This window comes from Artibeus jamaicensis, unplaced genomic scaffold (assembly GCF_021234435.1).
Source record: "Artibeus jamaicensis isolate MK-2021 breed Jamaican fruit bat unplaced genomic scaffold, CSHL_Jam_final contig_477, whole genome shotgun sequence".
NCBI classification, from domain to species: Eukaryota; Metazoa; Chordata; class Mammalia; order Chiroptera; family Phyllostomidae; genus Artibeus; species Artibeus jamaicensis.
Genome location: NW_026521854.1, coordinates 140,088 through 156,131, shown reverse-complemented (window position 1 = coordinate 156,131; position 16,044 = coordinate 140,088). Strand labels below are relative to the sequence as shown.

The 16,044-nt window shown below is 43.6% G+C and overlaps 1 protein-coding gene across 5 annotated transcripts in view; it reads right to left on the bottom strand.

The window, feature by feature from the left end:
• The window catches only part of ADRA1A (adrenoceptor alpha 1A), an 87,821-nt gene that overhangs the window by 54,007 nt on the left and 17,770 nt on the right, over positions 1-16,044 (bottom strand). The window contains exon 2 of one of the 5 annotated variants that reach the window (XM_037167127.2): positions 1,071-1,324. The exons of the other annotated variants lie outside the window; for them this stretch is intronic. Within the exon in view, the coding sequence (XP_037023022.2) occupies positions 1,215-1,324 (110 nt within the window). The 3' untranslated portion in view covers positions 1,071-1,214. Of the gene's footprint in view, positions 1-1,070; positions 1,325-16,044 lie in introns of those variants that run through there. 5 annotated transcript variants of the gene reach the window in all.

The window sequence follows — 16,044 nt, the reverse complement described above, 5'->3', positions numbered from 1 at the left end:
GTTCAGATTGAAATCAAGTATAAAACACAAAGTAAAGACCTCAGAAGGCCCTCCCTCTATCTCCCTGGGGGACAGAGAGATATAAGGTGGTATGAAATTGAGGCAGTGGTGCTGAGCCCGCCCTACCCAGAAAGCGCAGTGATGACTCAGGCATCCTTGGGAGACCAATTAAGATGCTATAAAAAGTAGGAACCTCATAATTAAACATATAATCAGTCCCTCAATTCCACATTTTCTTTCTTGTACCATATTACTAAAGCAAAGCAGAGACAAATCTTTCAATTTGCATATTTCTTCCAAGGTTGGCTTTCACCATCACCTGAAGGAGAGTTGACTTCTCTCAGCAAGTGTTTGAGAAACAATGAGGGGGGAGGGGCACAGAGCTTCAAGTTCTGTGTTTCTATTGTTGTGGAAGATCCAGCAGCTTGTCATGTTCAAACAGGATATCTTCATTTACTTAACAATCTTCTGGAAGTAATAGCTAATGCAATTAGCCAAGAAAAAGGTGAGTTATATGCATTGAAAGGAGGGCCAGAGTTAGTAAATGTAGATGAATAATTTTTATATCTGGATAACCCCCCAAAATTAGAACTATAATAAGAGAGCAGAAAGGTGGCTAGTAAAAGATTAAATATATTCAAATCCATAGCTTTCTTATACACCAGCAATGATCAAAAAGTAATGGGGGACAAGATTCCGTTCACAGTTACAATAACAATATATAATATCTGGGAATAGACACATTTAATAAGAAATGTATAGAATGAATAAGGAGAAACCTATAAAAATTAACTGACTGATGAAATGTTTCATTCATGGGTGGGGAGTTTTTATATTGTGAAGGTAACAATTTTATTCAGTTTAATATATAAGTTAATAGAAGTCCAACCAAGTTTTTCAGAACTGGGCAATTCTAAATTTCATCTGGAGGAATACCTAAGGATGAACAGCCTAAATGAATGGGGGCAGGGATGTGCCCTATTTAATATTAAAATACATATTGAAACATTGACTTATAAATATCAATACCAAAATAGAAATCAGGCTATCTGCTAATCATTCAGCCCCCTCTGGTGTGCCCAGATCCAGAAATTAGCATTCTCTCCTTCCCCAGATGACCAAGGCCTTTTGTGGATGGTATTTCATCTTATGGCCCCCTCCAGCCCCGTCGGCCCAGAAAAGGAGCCATGAATCCTGTGGTCCTCAGTCCTGTACTAGGAAAGTGCTGTAGCCTTCCGCTTTGGGCTTGTATCCTTTGTGATAGTCCTGGGTGGGTCTCCAAAGTCATCAGAGCATGGCCTCTGCATCTGCAGGTCACCAAACACTGGGGAGAGAAGAGACCCAGTTGGAAGGGACTCATGTTTCCCACTTCTGGTCAGCCTTGTAGGTAAAACCTAGACTTTTAATTTCCCAGCTGTCTCCTGGACTTTTGACCTGGTATACCATAGCTTCTCATGTCATCTGTGTGAAGGGCTGGTTTATCCCAGTTTGTTGTATACCAGTACTTTTTTTAAATGCAAGAAAGATAAATGACTAAAAATAAAATAAAAATACCAAGAAAATTACAAGGCCCAATTTTTATTATTATGTCCAACAGACATAAAATTACCCTGTCACACCACCATAAATGTCTCTGACACTCAATCTTGTCATAGCCCAGTGACAAGCAGCCAGCGTTGGGCACCTGTCCACTGGCCGTGCTGTTCTGACCACATGGCTGGCAGACTGGCTCCCACTTTAGCAGACAATTCTTCACGTCTTGTCATCTATGTAACAAGACAATCTTACATTTTTATAACAGTTAATGTTTTATAGCACTCAAATCTTTCCTTTCACATGACTCTCCAATAATATTCTGAGTAACTGAGGCAGCTCTTAAGCCCCATTTGTCTGGCAAGCAATGCAAATCCCATGGAGATCTCCAGTGATGTGCCCGAAGAGGTGGGTGACAGAGCTGGAAGTCACCTGAAGTGTCTGGTTCAGGAGCCCACTCCTTAAAGGAGCCACACAAGGAGCAAGGAACTGGGTGCTGATCTACTCAGTGGGAAACCTCATGGTCCCAGGAAACAAAGTATCTTAAGCACACAAGTGCCTTTCCACCTTTCTTGACTCATATTTTTGAAGAGAAAGAAAGCCCTCAAATCACCCAGAGCCCTTGGACTGATGACACTGTTCAACTGCATCACTATGTTAGGAGAAGAATTTCACACAGTTCTCAAAAACAGTATAAATATCAAACTGTTGCACTGTTACTATATTAGTGAGCAAGTTATTTAGGCTCCATGGCCCTAACCAACAAGGCATTGCTCACATCGTTGACATGGTCCAAAACAGCAGGCTTGTTATGTAAGAGCAGACAAGTAGCCTCTCATATGCCAAATTTGCAATTTAAACTACAGAGAGATCTTAGAAATTTCAAAAAATCTGCTCATTATTCATAAGAAAGTGCTTTTCTCTATCTTCTGCAGCAGGGGCCAGCAGGGGCATTTGGGATGAATAGCAGCAGTGATAGGTGCTCAGGTCACATCAGGCTTTCTGCAGGTGAACACAGTGCCAGGGAGCTACCAGGAAGCGTAAGACCAGCCCAGGAAGGTAGCATGGTACAGGGGAAAGGCCTGCTTCCAGAGTCAGAAAGTCTGGGTTCAAATCCCAGCCCCTCCGCTCCCTAACTGGGTGACGGGCCTTGACTTCCCTCTTCTTACCAGACCTGTGATTGTTAAACAAAGGTGGATGCAACCTGGCTCAGCACTTAAGGGCTGGAAAATACTTGCCTTTGTGAATAGAAAGAAAGCAGATGGAGTTCACCTCCCTCTACCAGGCATCTGTCTGCATCTTTGTAGCCTCACTGAAAAAGAGTTTTGATTTACTTTTGCTCCACATAGATTGTTTAGAATTAAATTAGTTTCAGGTGGGGTGTGGATCTACATGAAAAATCAATGAAAAGAAATAGTATAAGAGTTACATTAAAGTCTACACTAGTCCTTGGGCAGTTGACTAGCCTCCATGGCTCTGACCAGCATGGCATTGCCTGAGGGCTGACTGACATGCATGGTGGAGATGTCTTCCGTGACAGGGGCAAGGGTTTTGCTTTCTGAAACTTGCCGTGACTATTCCGAGGCCCACCACGATGAGCTAACATGCATGGAGAAGATGTGTCTAGGACTCAGAGTGATACCATCTTTGCCAGCTTTAATTCCTATCCTAACGCGTATTCCTTTACTCTCTTTAAAGGCAACCCAGAGAACAGGGAAATAGAAGCATCTTTAAGTTATGGAAGCACTACAACCTAGAATCAGGACAATTCAGATTTTTGGTTTTTTGGCTTGAGCTGCTCAGTTGGCTCTCACAAGACTTCTGCTTCCCGGGCTGTGCACAGTGAAGCCAGTAGCTGAGCACAAACCAGGACAGGTGTTCGATGACACAGATGTTTCACACCATGCTTTATTTCCTGGCACCAAAAGAAATGTGGAAACTCTGGTTTATAAGACCACATTTATCAATTTTGGATAACCTAATGTGTTTCTTTTTTGTATTTAAATATCTAACACCAGGAAGCCCGGGTCGGTCTTTGCCTGAATCCGCACCTGAAGAAGCCATGTTGGGTCAGCCTGAGCATCCACATCACCTTCCCAGTCTTGGTGAGAGGTGGGAACCCCAGCCCCTGTCTCTGCTGGTCACACAAACAGGACTCCGCTGGCTAGGATCTCTGTGCTCCTCACGACCAGTCTCATCATCTCACATGTACACATGTACTTCGAGTTTAACTTAATCCAACAAATGTTTATTTAGTACTTACTACTCAGTTTGGGCATTGACATTCAAAGCTGATTTAGACTGATTAAGGCCAAGCCTGTAGTATACAACTTAGAGCTTAAGAGCTGATCACCTAAGCCAACCCTGTCGTTCTGCTAATGAGAAATTGAGGCATGGAGGAAAAGAAGTTTCCTGCAGTCACACAGTAAGCAATTGTGAAGTTTCTGATGGGGTAATTCAGAAGTTTGAAATCTCGCTTAACATGTAGGTGCCATCCATAGCAAAGAAATGGTAGAAATGAAAGGACTGGATGTGAATTGCCCCATTCCACAGCTTTTGGGTTCAGCTGTCAATCCACTTCTGCACCTGGAGGCAGCATGCGGAGCTCTCCATGCCCTGTCTTCCCAGGGCCTCTGCTCACGGAAGCTGCCTGTGAAGCCTTGCACCTGTCCTCTGGTGTCCAGAAGGCTGAGTCAAGGCTGCACGGTGCCTCCCTACGTTTGCTGCTCTCTTTTAAGTCAGATCTTCAACCCAGAAAACAAAGACCAGGTTTTCACACTCAAGATTTTTTATAATCAAAGCAGATTAAAGACACACTTGCATGTAGAGGTATTTAAAGCCTATGCTAATTATATTAGAAGGCTATGGATCACGTCAGTCAAGCTGTTTCTTTTATGAAGACTTTTTTTTGACAGCTTGTCCCCCAAATGGGAAGGCAACCTCTTTTGACCACTGCTTTGTAATTATCACAGCCCTTAACTGGGCTCAGGTAAGCGCTGGCCTCCTCCTTGAGTTGGGGTTGGCTTGTGAATGCCACTCAGGAGGCTCTGAATATGTTTCTGCACAAAGTAAACAAAAGATATTTTGGGATCCTAGTCCACTCCGGGGTGGCTTCCCAGAAGAGGAAAGCTGGGGTTTATTTTAAGAACTGGAAATGGTTTGGTGCAAGGAGACATGTTTCTTCTTTAGTTCCTCCACTATGCCTAGAAAACAGGAGCAGGGCTTGGGGTGCAGGTGGCGAGAAGGGTGTTGAGGAGAGGGGAGGCGTATGTTCCTATGACAGTTCCAGGATGGGGAGAATTTCTCAGGGTCAGGCTCACTCTGCCAAGGTCAAGGGTGAGAAGAGTTCAACCGAAGTCCCTGGCCTTCAGCATAGCTTCTCTTGTGCCTTCACGCAGTATGTTCTCCATACAAGACACCTCTGTACTGAGCTTTGCAGGGACCTCGGGAAATGACTTCCATCTGGAAGCCTGGGTGAGTCACAGGAAGGCAAGATGGAATTTCTCCAGTTTGCCTTTGGTGTGGACTGTCAAATCTATATTCTGATGCTTATGAAACACTGTTGCCCAAGAACACTCTGATGGATGCAACACTAGTAAATCAACAGCCACAGCGCCAGTTTCTTTCCAGTGGAACTACAGTTTGACAGAGGGAGAAGTCACAGTTGGAGGCAGATGACGGTTTGACTTTGAGAGGACGGCCCACTCTGAGACCATGTCCTAAGCACTCGGTCATCACAGTAGCAAAGTGCAAAGGTTTGAGAAGGTAGAGTTTGGGTGGGAGAGAGTGTTGACGCAATGTTTTTCCTTCTGGTATGTATCCCAGGAGATCCATTTGATAGTGACACCTGAACTTTCTGACATAGCTGAGTCCTGCTCTGCTGGCTTCTACACAGAAAAACATGATGCAAACCAGCTGGGGTAAAAGCAGTTACCATGGAAACCCCAGACTTTGGTTTGGAAAGTAAGAAGTGATATTTACGATGCCCACATATATCTATAGTTTGCACCAATGCACTTCCTGGGAAGTTTCTTTTTATTTTGAACTTTAGCATTCCTTTTTTTTTCTTGTCCTGTGGAATTTGGCAAAAGAAAATATTTAAATCAAATTGGAAATATTACCTTCCCAGTTAAATAGCTAAAACAGGAGGTCTTGATTTATTCAAACCATATTTGTTCAAGACAAATTTAACTTTAAATGGAGAAACTGCTTAAAGGTCAAGTTTTGTCTTGGATACTTTGAAAGAGTTGCTAAGCATTTTTGTCCCCCATTGAGGCTGGGTTGACACCAGGAGGTGTTATTTGTGTTACTCCTCCTGAACCATTTACCACCTCTCAGTAACGAGAGGAGATTTATGGCTGTGGAGAGAAAACACATCCTTATGTGGAGAGGATCGCTACTGTGGCCAACCGAGTTGTGACAGCAGGAATAGACAGGTCCCCACGTTGCTGAGAACATGGAGGATGTGAAGGGCGTGAGTTTGGGCACCGGGAGAACCAGGTTCCAATCCCACTCTTCCCCTAGTACTTTCTGCATGACCCTGAGCAAGTTCCTAAAGCAGTCTCTGCCACTATCCCCTCACCTCTGAAATGAGAATCAGAACATCTATCACTCCAAATGCCTGCAAGGACTAAAAAAATCATGCATGGAAAGCATTTAGTATCAGCCCACAATAAACTAAAGTCCTAAATTAATCAGTCTCTAAAAATTCTTTACCCTAACAACAAGGAGGATAGATTATCTTCCATCAGTGGAGTTGGCAAGACACACACACAGGCACCCCCACATATTCAACTGTGTACATCTATTTTTAAAAGCTGCTTTTCAAATACAAGTGTAATTATGGACTTTCACAAGTGAGTAGTATTGAATTAATTGCCCATCTGTTCATAGTGGTATGATGAGCCCTGTTAAATAGACTCTGTCCTTGTCCTTACAAACTAAAACAGATGACACTGACATGGACACATAATCAGTGCATATGTATGTCTGCAACAATTTTGGAGAAAACTAGAAAGCTAGGTAGTAACACTACACAGATGTTAAGGTCTAATGCATTAGAAAAACAAACCAAAATTAAATCAGTCCAAAGAAAGAATCTAATGGGTGGGAAATGGGGGCCAAGAGCACAGAGTGAGCAAACCAAGCTAGAACAGCCTCTGGCTTTGAGCTGCTGTTCCAGACCCAGAGGCCAATGCAACCAGTTGGCACAGCCTCCCTACCCCCACCCCACAAAATATGCCCTTCCTCATGCCCCCTTTCTCATTCCATCACAACTGGTAAGGCTTTCACAGCACTCTCTTCTAATCTGCCCCTCCTCCTCTTCCTCTTCTTTCTTCTTTCCCCTTCCTTCCTTCCTTCCTTCCTTCCTTCCTTCCTTCCTTCCTTCCTTCCTTCCTTCCTTCCTTCCTTCCTTCCTTCCTTCCTTCCTCTTGTTCTTCTCCTCCTCTTCCTCCTTCTTCTTCTAATACAACTTCCTTTTCTTGGGAAAATTGCCCGTGAAACTCTTGCTGGTGATAGTTATGCTTCATTGCTATTCCTTCTTCTTCCAGCAGCTGGCTGTGTTCTTCACCTCTATTCCCTGCCCACTATCCTCCTTAGCAAGAACCCTGGCCCCACCGAATTCCCACCCACCCCTCTATTGAAACATTCCTAGGCCCAGAACTCCTGCCCCGGTCTCAGCAGGGACAATCCTTTGAAAGTACATCTCTCTCTCATGCCTTCCTGAGTTTGCCAGGTCACAAATGCCCTCAGATTACCCAACCCGGAGTTCTTCCTGGTTCTCCTTGTCCTTGACTGCCCTGCATGCAGCATCTGACACTGGCACCAGTCCTTCCTCACTGAGAGTTTCTCCTCTTTTTGTTGCCAGGATTTTACCCTAGTTCAGTCTCCCACTATCCAAACCCCAGGCAATTTTTGTTTGTTCTTCTGCGTGTTTCTTCCAACTTTGTGCATGTCCTCAAGCACTGCCCCAGGCCCTCCTCCTTGAGAGATGACCCACTGACTTAGTGTCACTATCTTCCCAATCCTCACCTCAATGGTTCCCTGCTCACCCCAACACTAGCACTTGCTGCTGATCTCCAGACCAGTTCTGTGTGACAGAACCTTCTGAGACCATGGACCTTGTTCTTTGCCTGCTCTGTACATCAGCCAGGAGCCATAGATAGCTCCAGAACACTTGCAATGTGGTTAGCCTGAAAGAGGAATTGAAGTTGTAACTATACCTAATTTCAGTGGATTTTAACTAGAATTTAATTCTCCACACATGGCTAGAGGCTCAGTCCTGACCAGCACAGCTCTCAGTAGTTTCACTGATAGGCGCATCATGATTTCAGGATGACTATGTAAAGCAAATGGCCTCGCAGACATGTTTTCTTCCACAACTCTGTCTGTGGCTCTACAGCCCTGGACCCTGCACTCGGAGCTCAAATGCTCCATTTTGTTTCTCCTTTGCTGCTTCCTGCAAGCTGCTTCTGAGGGTCCCCAGCTCTGCCTGGACTGGCCCTGGCTCTCTGCATGCTCTAGATCCCCCAGTCCTCTCTGGAACCTAATACTCAGCCCGAGTGTCTCACTCCAATGTACCCTGCCACCATGGCAGATCTGACCTCATCCAAACCCCGCTCCGCCATGTTGCTTACCACCTCCCAGCTCATGGCAGCTCCCCATGTTCTCTATTTTTTTTAAACAGGGGATATCCAATAAGTTTTCTTTTTTAAAATTATTTTATTGTTGTTTAAGTATAGTTGTCTGCATTTACTCCCACCACTCCCCCTGACCCCAGCCATCCCCACCTCCCTCCCCTGATTCTCCCCTCCCCTTGGTTTTGTTCATGTGTCCTTTATAGTTGTTCTTGAAAACCCTTCCCCCTTTTCCCCATGTTCTCTTACTAAAAGGCCCCTCTCCCCCACACTGCTGTCCCACCAACCCTAATCTGTGTGTTGTGTGGTCCTCCTGCAGGCATACTGTCACTCACACATTCACTCATCCACTCTCTCCTGGGTATTAGCTCATGAGCTCATGAATGGGCCATGTTCACCCCTGCCTTGGAGCTTGGCTTTTCAAATCCTGCCTTTCAAGAGGTTTCCATGACTATTTCAGCCCTGCCTGACATATCTTGCCTCTAGAATTCCTAGAGCATTAATAAGGATGTTATCTTATCCTGATAACTGTTGTTTCATGGGGTTATCCTTTTCTCCCCAATTAGATTTAAAGACAGTAGGTCTTTTTGAGCGTCCTCCAAGAAGACTTAGCTTAGGCCTGAGCACATAGTAGATGCTGAGTGTTCACAAACACTTCTTGACTAATCAGCATGTTCGGGATAAGAATTAGACACATCTGAGACCCCCTGTGAACATTGGACTCTCACTGTTAATAAGTAACTCCCTGCTCCTCTGATTCTCTGCTCACACTTCTATTTGTCTTGGCTTCTTTCTGGCTTGAAGTTCTCTCGTGTCTGTCTCCCCTTCATCTGGGAAATTATATGAGCCAATCACGACAGGTCACTGTGGAGAGTGTAGAATTTTCTGTTCTCTCCTGGAGGTGGTGGCAGGACTAATGCTTGTTTGCCATTCAATCAACATGATTCTATCAAAAAAGTTAATACACCAAACAGGAAAACTCATGGTGAACCTTTTGTTACCAGCTGGGAGGCACAGGACAAATGAGCATCCAGGAGGCTCATTTCTTAGGTAAAACAAGGATAAAAAGTGCCTCCTCATAACCTTATAGAGGAACTATGGAATTAAATAAAATAGCACTTGAAAAATAGATTAAGAATATAGGATTGGATGAACCAGAGGCTAAATGCATGCACCTCAGTGATGGGTGACCTGGGCATTTTCATTTTTAAGAATGATCCAGAATGGTAATGTTTAACCAAAGAAAGTGAGAAAACTGAAAAATTCTAGATTGTGTAAACTAATTTGCTGGAGGAGAATTATCTGGAAATCCCAAATAGCCCATTGGCAGCAGAGGGCTGCAGTGAGGTGAGAAGAGACTGGGCTGGTCTGCTTCTGCTCAGAAGGGACAGGGCAGGCAGAACACAGCTGTGAAAGGCGATGGTGTGTGCAGTCCTCACACACATGCCAGACCAGATGCCAGCTGCCCAGTAGCAGCAGGACAACTTCCTTTGATTTCCCACCCACGAGAGCTAAGAAAAACTTTGACTTTGGGGAAGAGCTTGTCCTGTTGGATTTATAAGAGTGTTGAGAACCACCCTGACTGGTTTCAGGAGCTGTAACCACCCCCCATGGCTAAGGCTGAGTGAGTGACCTTTGGCCCATAAGCCACTAAGAAGACAAAGCTTCTCTCCCTGGCAGGAGCGCCACTTCTGCTCCTTTTTTCATAACTGGCCCCCAATGCTTGATCAGTTAGCCAATGACGGGTAAGATTCCCCAAGGGGGAAACCACCTAAGACAGGCAGAATCATGTGGAGGCCCCAGGGAAGGATTTGGGGGCTATGGAGGAAGGGGGTGGCAGACCCTCACTCCTGGGCTTTGATGAAGCCTGAGTCCTCATTCTGTCCACAAGAAGTCTCCTAAAATTCCTTGGGTATCTGCCTCCTCTGCCCGACTTAAGCCTGAAACAATGACAGAGGGCAGTGCAGCCCTGTGCTGGAAAGGGCAGGCTCCCTGGGTGATCAGGCCTGAGAAAGGATATGTAAAATCCTGTGAAAACTTCTTTGCTAAGAATGTTTTTAGTTAAATGATAAAGGCCCAAGCAGGAAATGAATTTGTTTCCTAAAGTTTTGTAGCCTTTTAGCTGATAGACCCTGACTCAGAAGAAGCCCTAATAGTTCTTTGTATGCTATCTACTGTTTGATTCTTACTGCCTGACAATGATTAATGAGCTGTACCTGTATTCCTGTACAAATTAAACCCAATAAAAGCCTGTTTAGGCAAGAGTCAGTGAGCTCTCCCCTTGCAAGGGTCGCTGTGCGGTCCCTTTTCCTCCACAGGACTCAGTAGTCCATGTGAACTTGTCTCAAATCCCATCCGTGACACCGTGGGCACTGTGAGCCAGTGCCTGTGTCGAAAGAGTCAGGAAAAGCACTCTCAGCTTTTCACTACCAAAGGCCACTGTATTAGTTTTCCTACAGAATCTGTGTTTTGAAAGATTTAAGAGGAGATAAAGTGCCTAATGCATTGTCTACACACTTTGATGCTTTGCTTCCCCTCCTGTTTTTCCAATCAAAGGGAGAAAATCTGCAAAATGTTCCACATCATGAGAAAACCAGCATTGCCCTAAGAGAATAATGCAGGTTTACCATTCCTTTTTAAAAACCTTCAGGATCAGGTGTGCTTTGGAATTCAGCATTTTTCAGATTTTATGAAGGTACCATAGACACATATGGCACACTGTGTAGATGACCACCAGTGGGTATGTGGGGCAGCACCTCACAACCAAACATATAACTCTTTCTGCAACTTGATGTAGTGTATAAAATATAGATTTTGTATTCTGTATTCTATGTTCTCTATATTCTGAAACCTATATTATCACATGTCTTATAGAATGTTTAGATTCATGTGTGTTTAGATTGGGTTTGGAGTCAAATGAGTTCTGGTCAGGTCAAGTCTTGGCTCCAAATTAGAAATGTAGAACTTTCCATCTTCAGGGCTTTTGAACTTAGGGATTCTGATGTAATTGTGTACATATAGTTTTCTACAACAGAAATAGCCTTTCTGAAAGTTTCCACTAAGTTTTTTTTTTTAATGTAAAAGAAAATAGAGGGTAGCAATATCAAAACTTACTACAGCACTGACCAGTGTGGCTCAGTTGTTGGGCATCATCCTGCAAACCAAAACGTTGCTGGTTTGATTCTTGGTCAAGGCATATACCTGGGTTTCACGTTCAGTCCCGGTCAGAGGCATGTACAAGAAGCAACTGATCAATGTTTCTCTCTCATATCAATGCTCCTCTCTCATATCAATGCTCTTCTCACTGTGTTTCTCTCTTCTTTCTTTCTTTCTAAAAATAGTCTTAAAAATTACAAAGGTACAATAATAAAAATAATGTGGGACTTCCAGTCAAGAAGGAGGTGTAGGTAAACATGGCTCACCTTCTCACAGAACCACATTGAAAGTTCAGCTAAACTATAGATTAACCATCACTCAGAACCATCAGATATTGACTTGAAGGGAAGTCCAACAAGTATGGAATTAAAGAAAGCACATCTATTCAAACTGGTAGGAGGGGTGGAGATACAGAAACATAGAATGGGCTGCTCTCTCACCCATGTGTGGTACATAAAAATTTGGGAAGATATCTCAAAGATATGAGGGGTCATAGACCCACACCAACCACCCCCCCAGCCCAGGGATCCAGTGCCAAGAAGATAAGTCCCCATAACTTCTGGCTGTAAAAACAAGTGGAGATTGAGTCAGTGGAAGAAACTTCTGGATTCCCAAGAAGTTCCTCTTAAAAGACCTGAACATGGACTTAGACTTACTCTCTCTAAGCTCCAGCACTGGGGTAGCAACTCAGAAGGCACCAGTGGCACACAGGAAGGAACTGAAGTGTCTGGCATCAGGGCAAGAGCTGGGAGATAGCTTTATCCCAGACAGAATGGCAGACAGAAGTCATTTTTTCTTTTCTGAGCCCTCCCCCAATAGAGCCAGAAAGCTGGCAGGCAGGCAGGAGCCATATTTAAGACTCCATCAACCTGGCTAACACTGTTTCCCATGCCCTGGTATTTCCCTGAGGCTTCACCCCACCCAACTCACAGGCCCACCTAAGCTGTAAACAGTGACTTTTCCATATAAATGGATGGTCATGGCCCATCCTTCACATCTTCCTAAATCTTCTCAGAGAAGCAACAACTGGCCTCAGTAAGCCTCCAGCCCCCATACTCCTTGCTAAGTGGCCTAAGACCCAGCACTAGCAACAGACAGCCTAGGTTCATAGCTTGGCTTTTCCTGGGATTTCCAAGCTCAGAACAACTAGCAGCCATCTCAGATTGCTTTGTAGTTCATGATGGATAGCCCAAGGCTGACTTTGCCCTGCATCTCCCAGGAAACTCCATAGCCTGTGTGCCCAGTGGACAGCTATATACCACATCAAAGCACCATGACCCTGTCTCTGCAAAGCTGATTCTCCACAAAGGGTGAGGGTTGGTGATCAGTAGTCACAGCCAATCCTTGCAGCTGACTGGCCTGGGTAAATCTCTCCTATTGATCTGCCTACAGAAACCAAGTCTCAACTACAAGAGTAGGGTTTACTCAGCCCACATGGAGGGCACACCTCAAGTATCCAGCTTGGGTGATGGGTAAACTCTGTCATTGGACCCTACAGGGCACACTTACTATATTAAGCCATGCTACCAAGACAGGGAGTTATAGCAGCTTTACCTAATACACAGAAATAAACATAGGAAGGCTTCCAAAATGTGGAGACAAAAACTCATGGCCCAAATGAAGGAATGGATCAAAACTCCAGAAAAAGAACTAATCAAAATGGAGATAAGCAATCTATCAGATGCAGAATTCAAAACACTGGTTATATGGATGTTCAAGGAATTTAGTGAGAACCTCAGCAGCATAAAAAACATTTAGTCAGAAATAAAAGATAAACTAATTTAAATAAAGAAAAATTTACAGGGACTCAACAGTGGAGTGGATAAAGCTAAGAATAAAATAAATGATGTGGAACATAAGGAAGCTGAAACTAATCAGAACAAGAAGAAGAATCCAAAACATTGAGGAGAATATAAGGAGCCTCTGGGACAATTTCAACATTTGCATCATAGGGGTGCTAGAAGGAGAAGAAAAAGAGCAAGAAACTGGAAATTTATTTGAAAAACTAATGAAAGAAAGCTTCCCTAATTTTGTGAAGGAAATAGACATGCAAGTCCAGGAAACACAGAGTTCTGTGCAAAGAGGCACACACCAAGACACATCATAATTAAAATGCCAAAGGTTAAAGATAAAGAGAGAATCTTAAAAGCATCAAGAAAAAAAAAATAGTTACCTACAGGGGAGTTCCCATAAAACTGGCAGCTGATTTCTCAAAAGAAACTTCGTGGGCAAGAAATAATCAAAGTCAGGAAAAGCAGAGACCGAAGCTACCTGTTAGACTCAAAGGGAAAACAGAGAGCTTCCCAGACAAGGAAAAACTAAAAGAGTTCATCATCACCAAACCATTACTGTATGAAATGTTAAAGGGACTTATTTAAGAAAAAGAAGGTCAAAACTATGAACAATAAAATTGCAATAAATACATATCTATCAACAATTGAATCTAAAAAACAAACTAAGCAAACAGGGAGAACGGAGACAGCATCATGGGTAAGGAGAGTGTTTTGATGGTTGTCAGATGAGAGGGAGATGTGGGGGAATGGGCGAAGAGGTGAAGGGGTTAAAAAGTAAAAATAGGTAGTTACAGAATAGCTATGGGAATGTAAAGTACAGTATAGGAATTGGAGTAGTGAACTTTCTGTACCGAATGTTACTAAAAAATAGTGGATTGAAGGCATCTGGAAATGTCAATTTATTTGTAATCACTAGCTAAGATGTTGAAAACACAGTAAAAAATATGAATAATCATCAAAATTGGTGTTCTGCTTTAAATGTGGTATTTCTAAAGACCTTGATAGATTTTATGAATGCCTATAAGCCAGAGTTTATTGATCTTGGCACTATTGTCATGTTGGGCTGAATAATTCTTTGCTCTAGGGACTGTCTTTGCATAGTGGCATGTTTAGCAGCACCCCTGGCCTCTGCCCAATAGATGCTAGTGCACTTCTTGACCCTACTGTGACACTGTGACAACTAAAAAGTTCTCCACACGTCAAACGTCTCCTGGGGGGTGGACTCACCCCTGATGAAGAACTACTGCTATGACTTCCTTAGGAATAGTTTGTTCTCCTGGAATGTCATTTTCTCCTAGAATTTCCTTTAAAAAATCAATTTCTAAGATTGTCTTTTAGTTATTTCCTAATGACAGCAAAATCATTTAAAAAACACATGGCAGATTGCAGGTAAATTTAAAAAATGTTTCTCATTATAATGGATCAAACTACAAGATCAGTTTGTAAGCAGTATGTTTCTCACTGGCAACAAGCTAAATATGGATAGCCCAGAGGGGAAAACAAGAAGGTAAGAGTGCAATGCTTCCTTCTCAAACCCTTTTTGGGCAAAAACCCCCCACTGTTTAAGCATTCCAGAAAAATGACAGCTGGTGGGCCTTTTGTCAGCTTTCCCCTCATTTGAAAATGCACACCCTAACCCTTCCTGAGCTTCTCCAGATACCACTGACTGAGTCCTCAATCAGATACTGCCAGCTCCACGCGTGAGCCACATTCCAGATGCCGCCAGCAGCACTGCCATGCTGCAGGCAGGGAGTCAAGGACTGAGCGTTCTGGACCCTGGGTCCCCCAGCTGCTTCAACTGGTATAGTGCCACTGTTATCAGTCTTATATCTTTTTTTAACTTCTTAGAGAAAATTTATTTATTTTTTAAAAAATTTTATTTAGTTATATTTCGAGTAGTTTTCTGTCTATTTCTCCCATCCCATCCCACCCTGCCCCGTGCTCCCCACCTCCCTCCCATTTCCACCCCTTTTAGTTCATGTCCCTGTGTCCTTCATACTTGTTCCTCCAAATCCCTCCCCTTTTTTACCTCTTAAATTCCCTCCCCTCTTCCCTCTGGTCACTGTCCTCCTGTTCTCTATTTCAGTGTCTTTGTTTTTATTCTGCTTGCTTGTTTGTTTTGTTATTTAGCTTCCTGTTAAAGGTGAGATCATATGGTGTTGGGATCAGTCTTATATCTTGGGCTTCTGAGTAGAATTTTATTTGAACATGGAGTTCTGAAGCTGAGAAGTTTGAAAGCTACTGGCCTCATGCAAGCCCTATTTTCTACAGATGAGGAGTCGGAAGCCAGGGTTTTTAACTTGTGGCCAGATCCCTCTCCTCTGTTCCAGGAAAGGCAGCCAAGTAGCTCCAGCATGATGTGACTTAATCCCTGTTGTGCCCCACCATCTACTTCTCTGTATGAGCACTGTAATCACTACCTTACAGGCCTGTTCTGGGAATTCAATCACTGCAGTAAATGGTGTGCACATACCACTGCTATGCACAGAGTGCTCCCCCAAAATGCAGATGTTGAAGCCCTGACACCCCATGTGATGGTCTTTGGAGGTGGGACTTTAGACGATAATTATGGTTAGATAAGGTCTTGAGGGTTTGGTCTCCATAATGGGATTGATGCCCTTATAAGAAGATGAAGGGCCAGAATCTGCTCTCTCTCCACCGTGTGAAGATACAGCAAGAAGCTGGTTATCGGTGAACCAAGAGGATACCCTAATTGAAAGCCAACCACAATGTACCCTGATCTCAGACTTGGAGATCCCTAGTCTGTGGTGTTCTGTTACAACACCTTCAACTGGTCCAACACCTCTCACATCAGATATATGAATCAATTCATTTCTTTTTCCTGGAAAGAGACTTACTAAATGCTTGACGAGATTTCATCCAATATTCTTGCACTCAGGGCCACAAGAGGAGGCTCAGCTGAC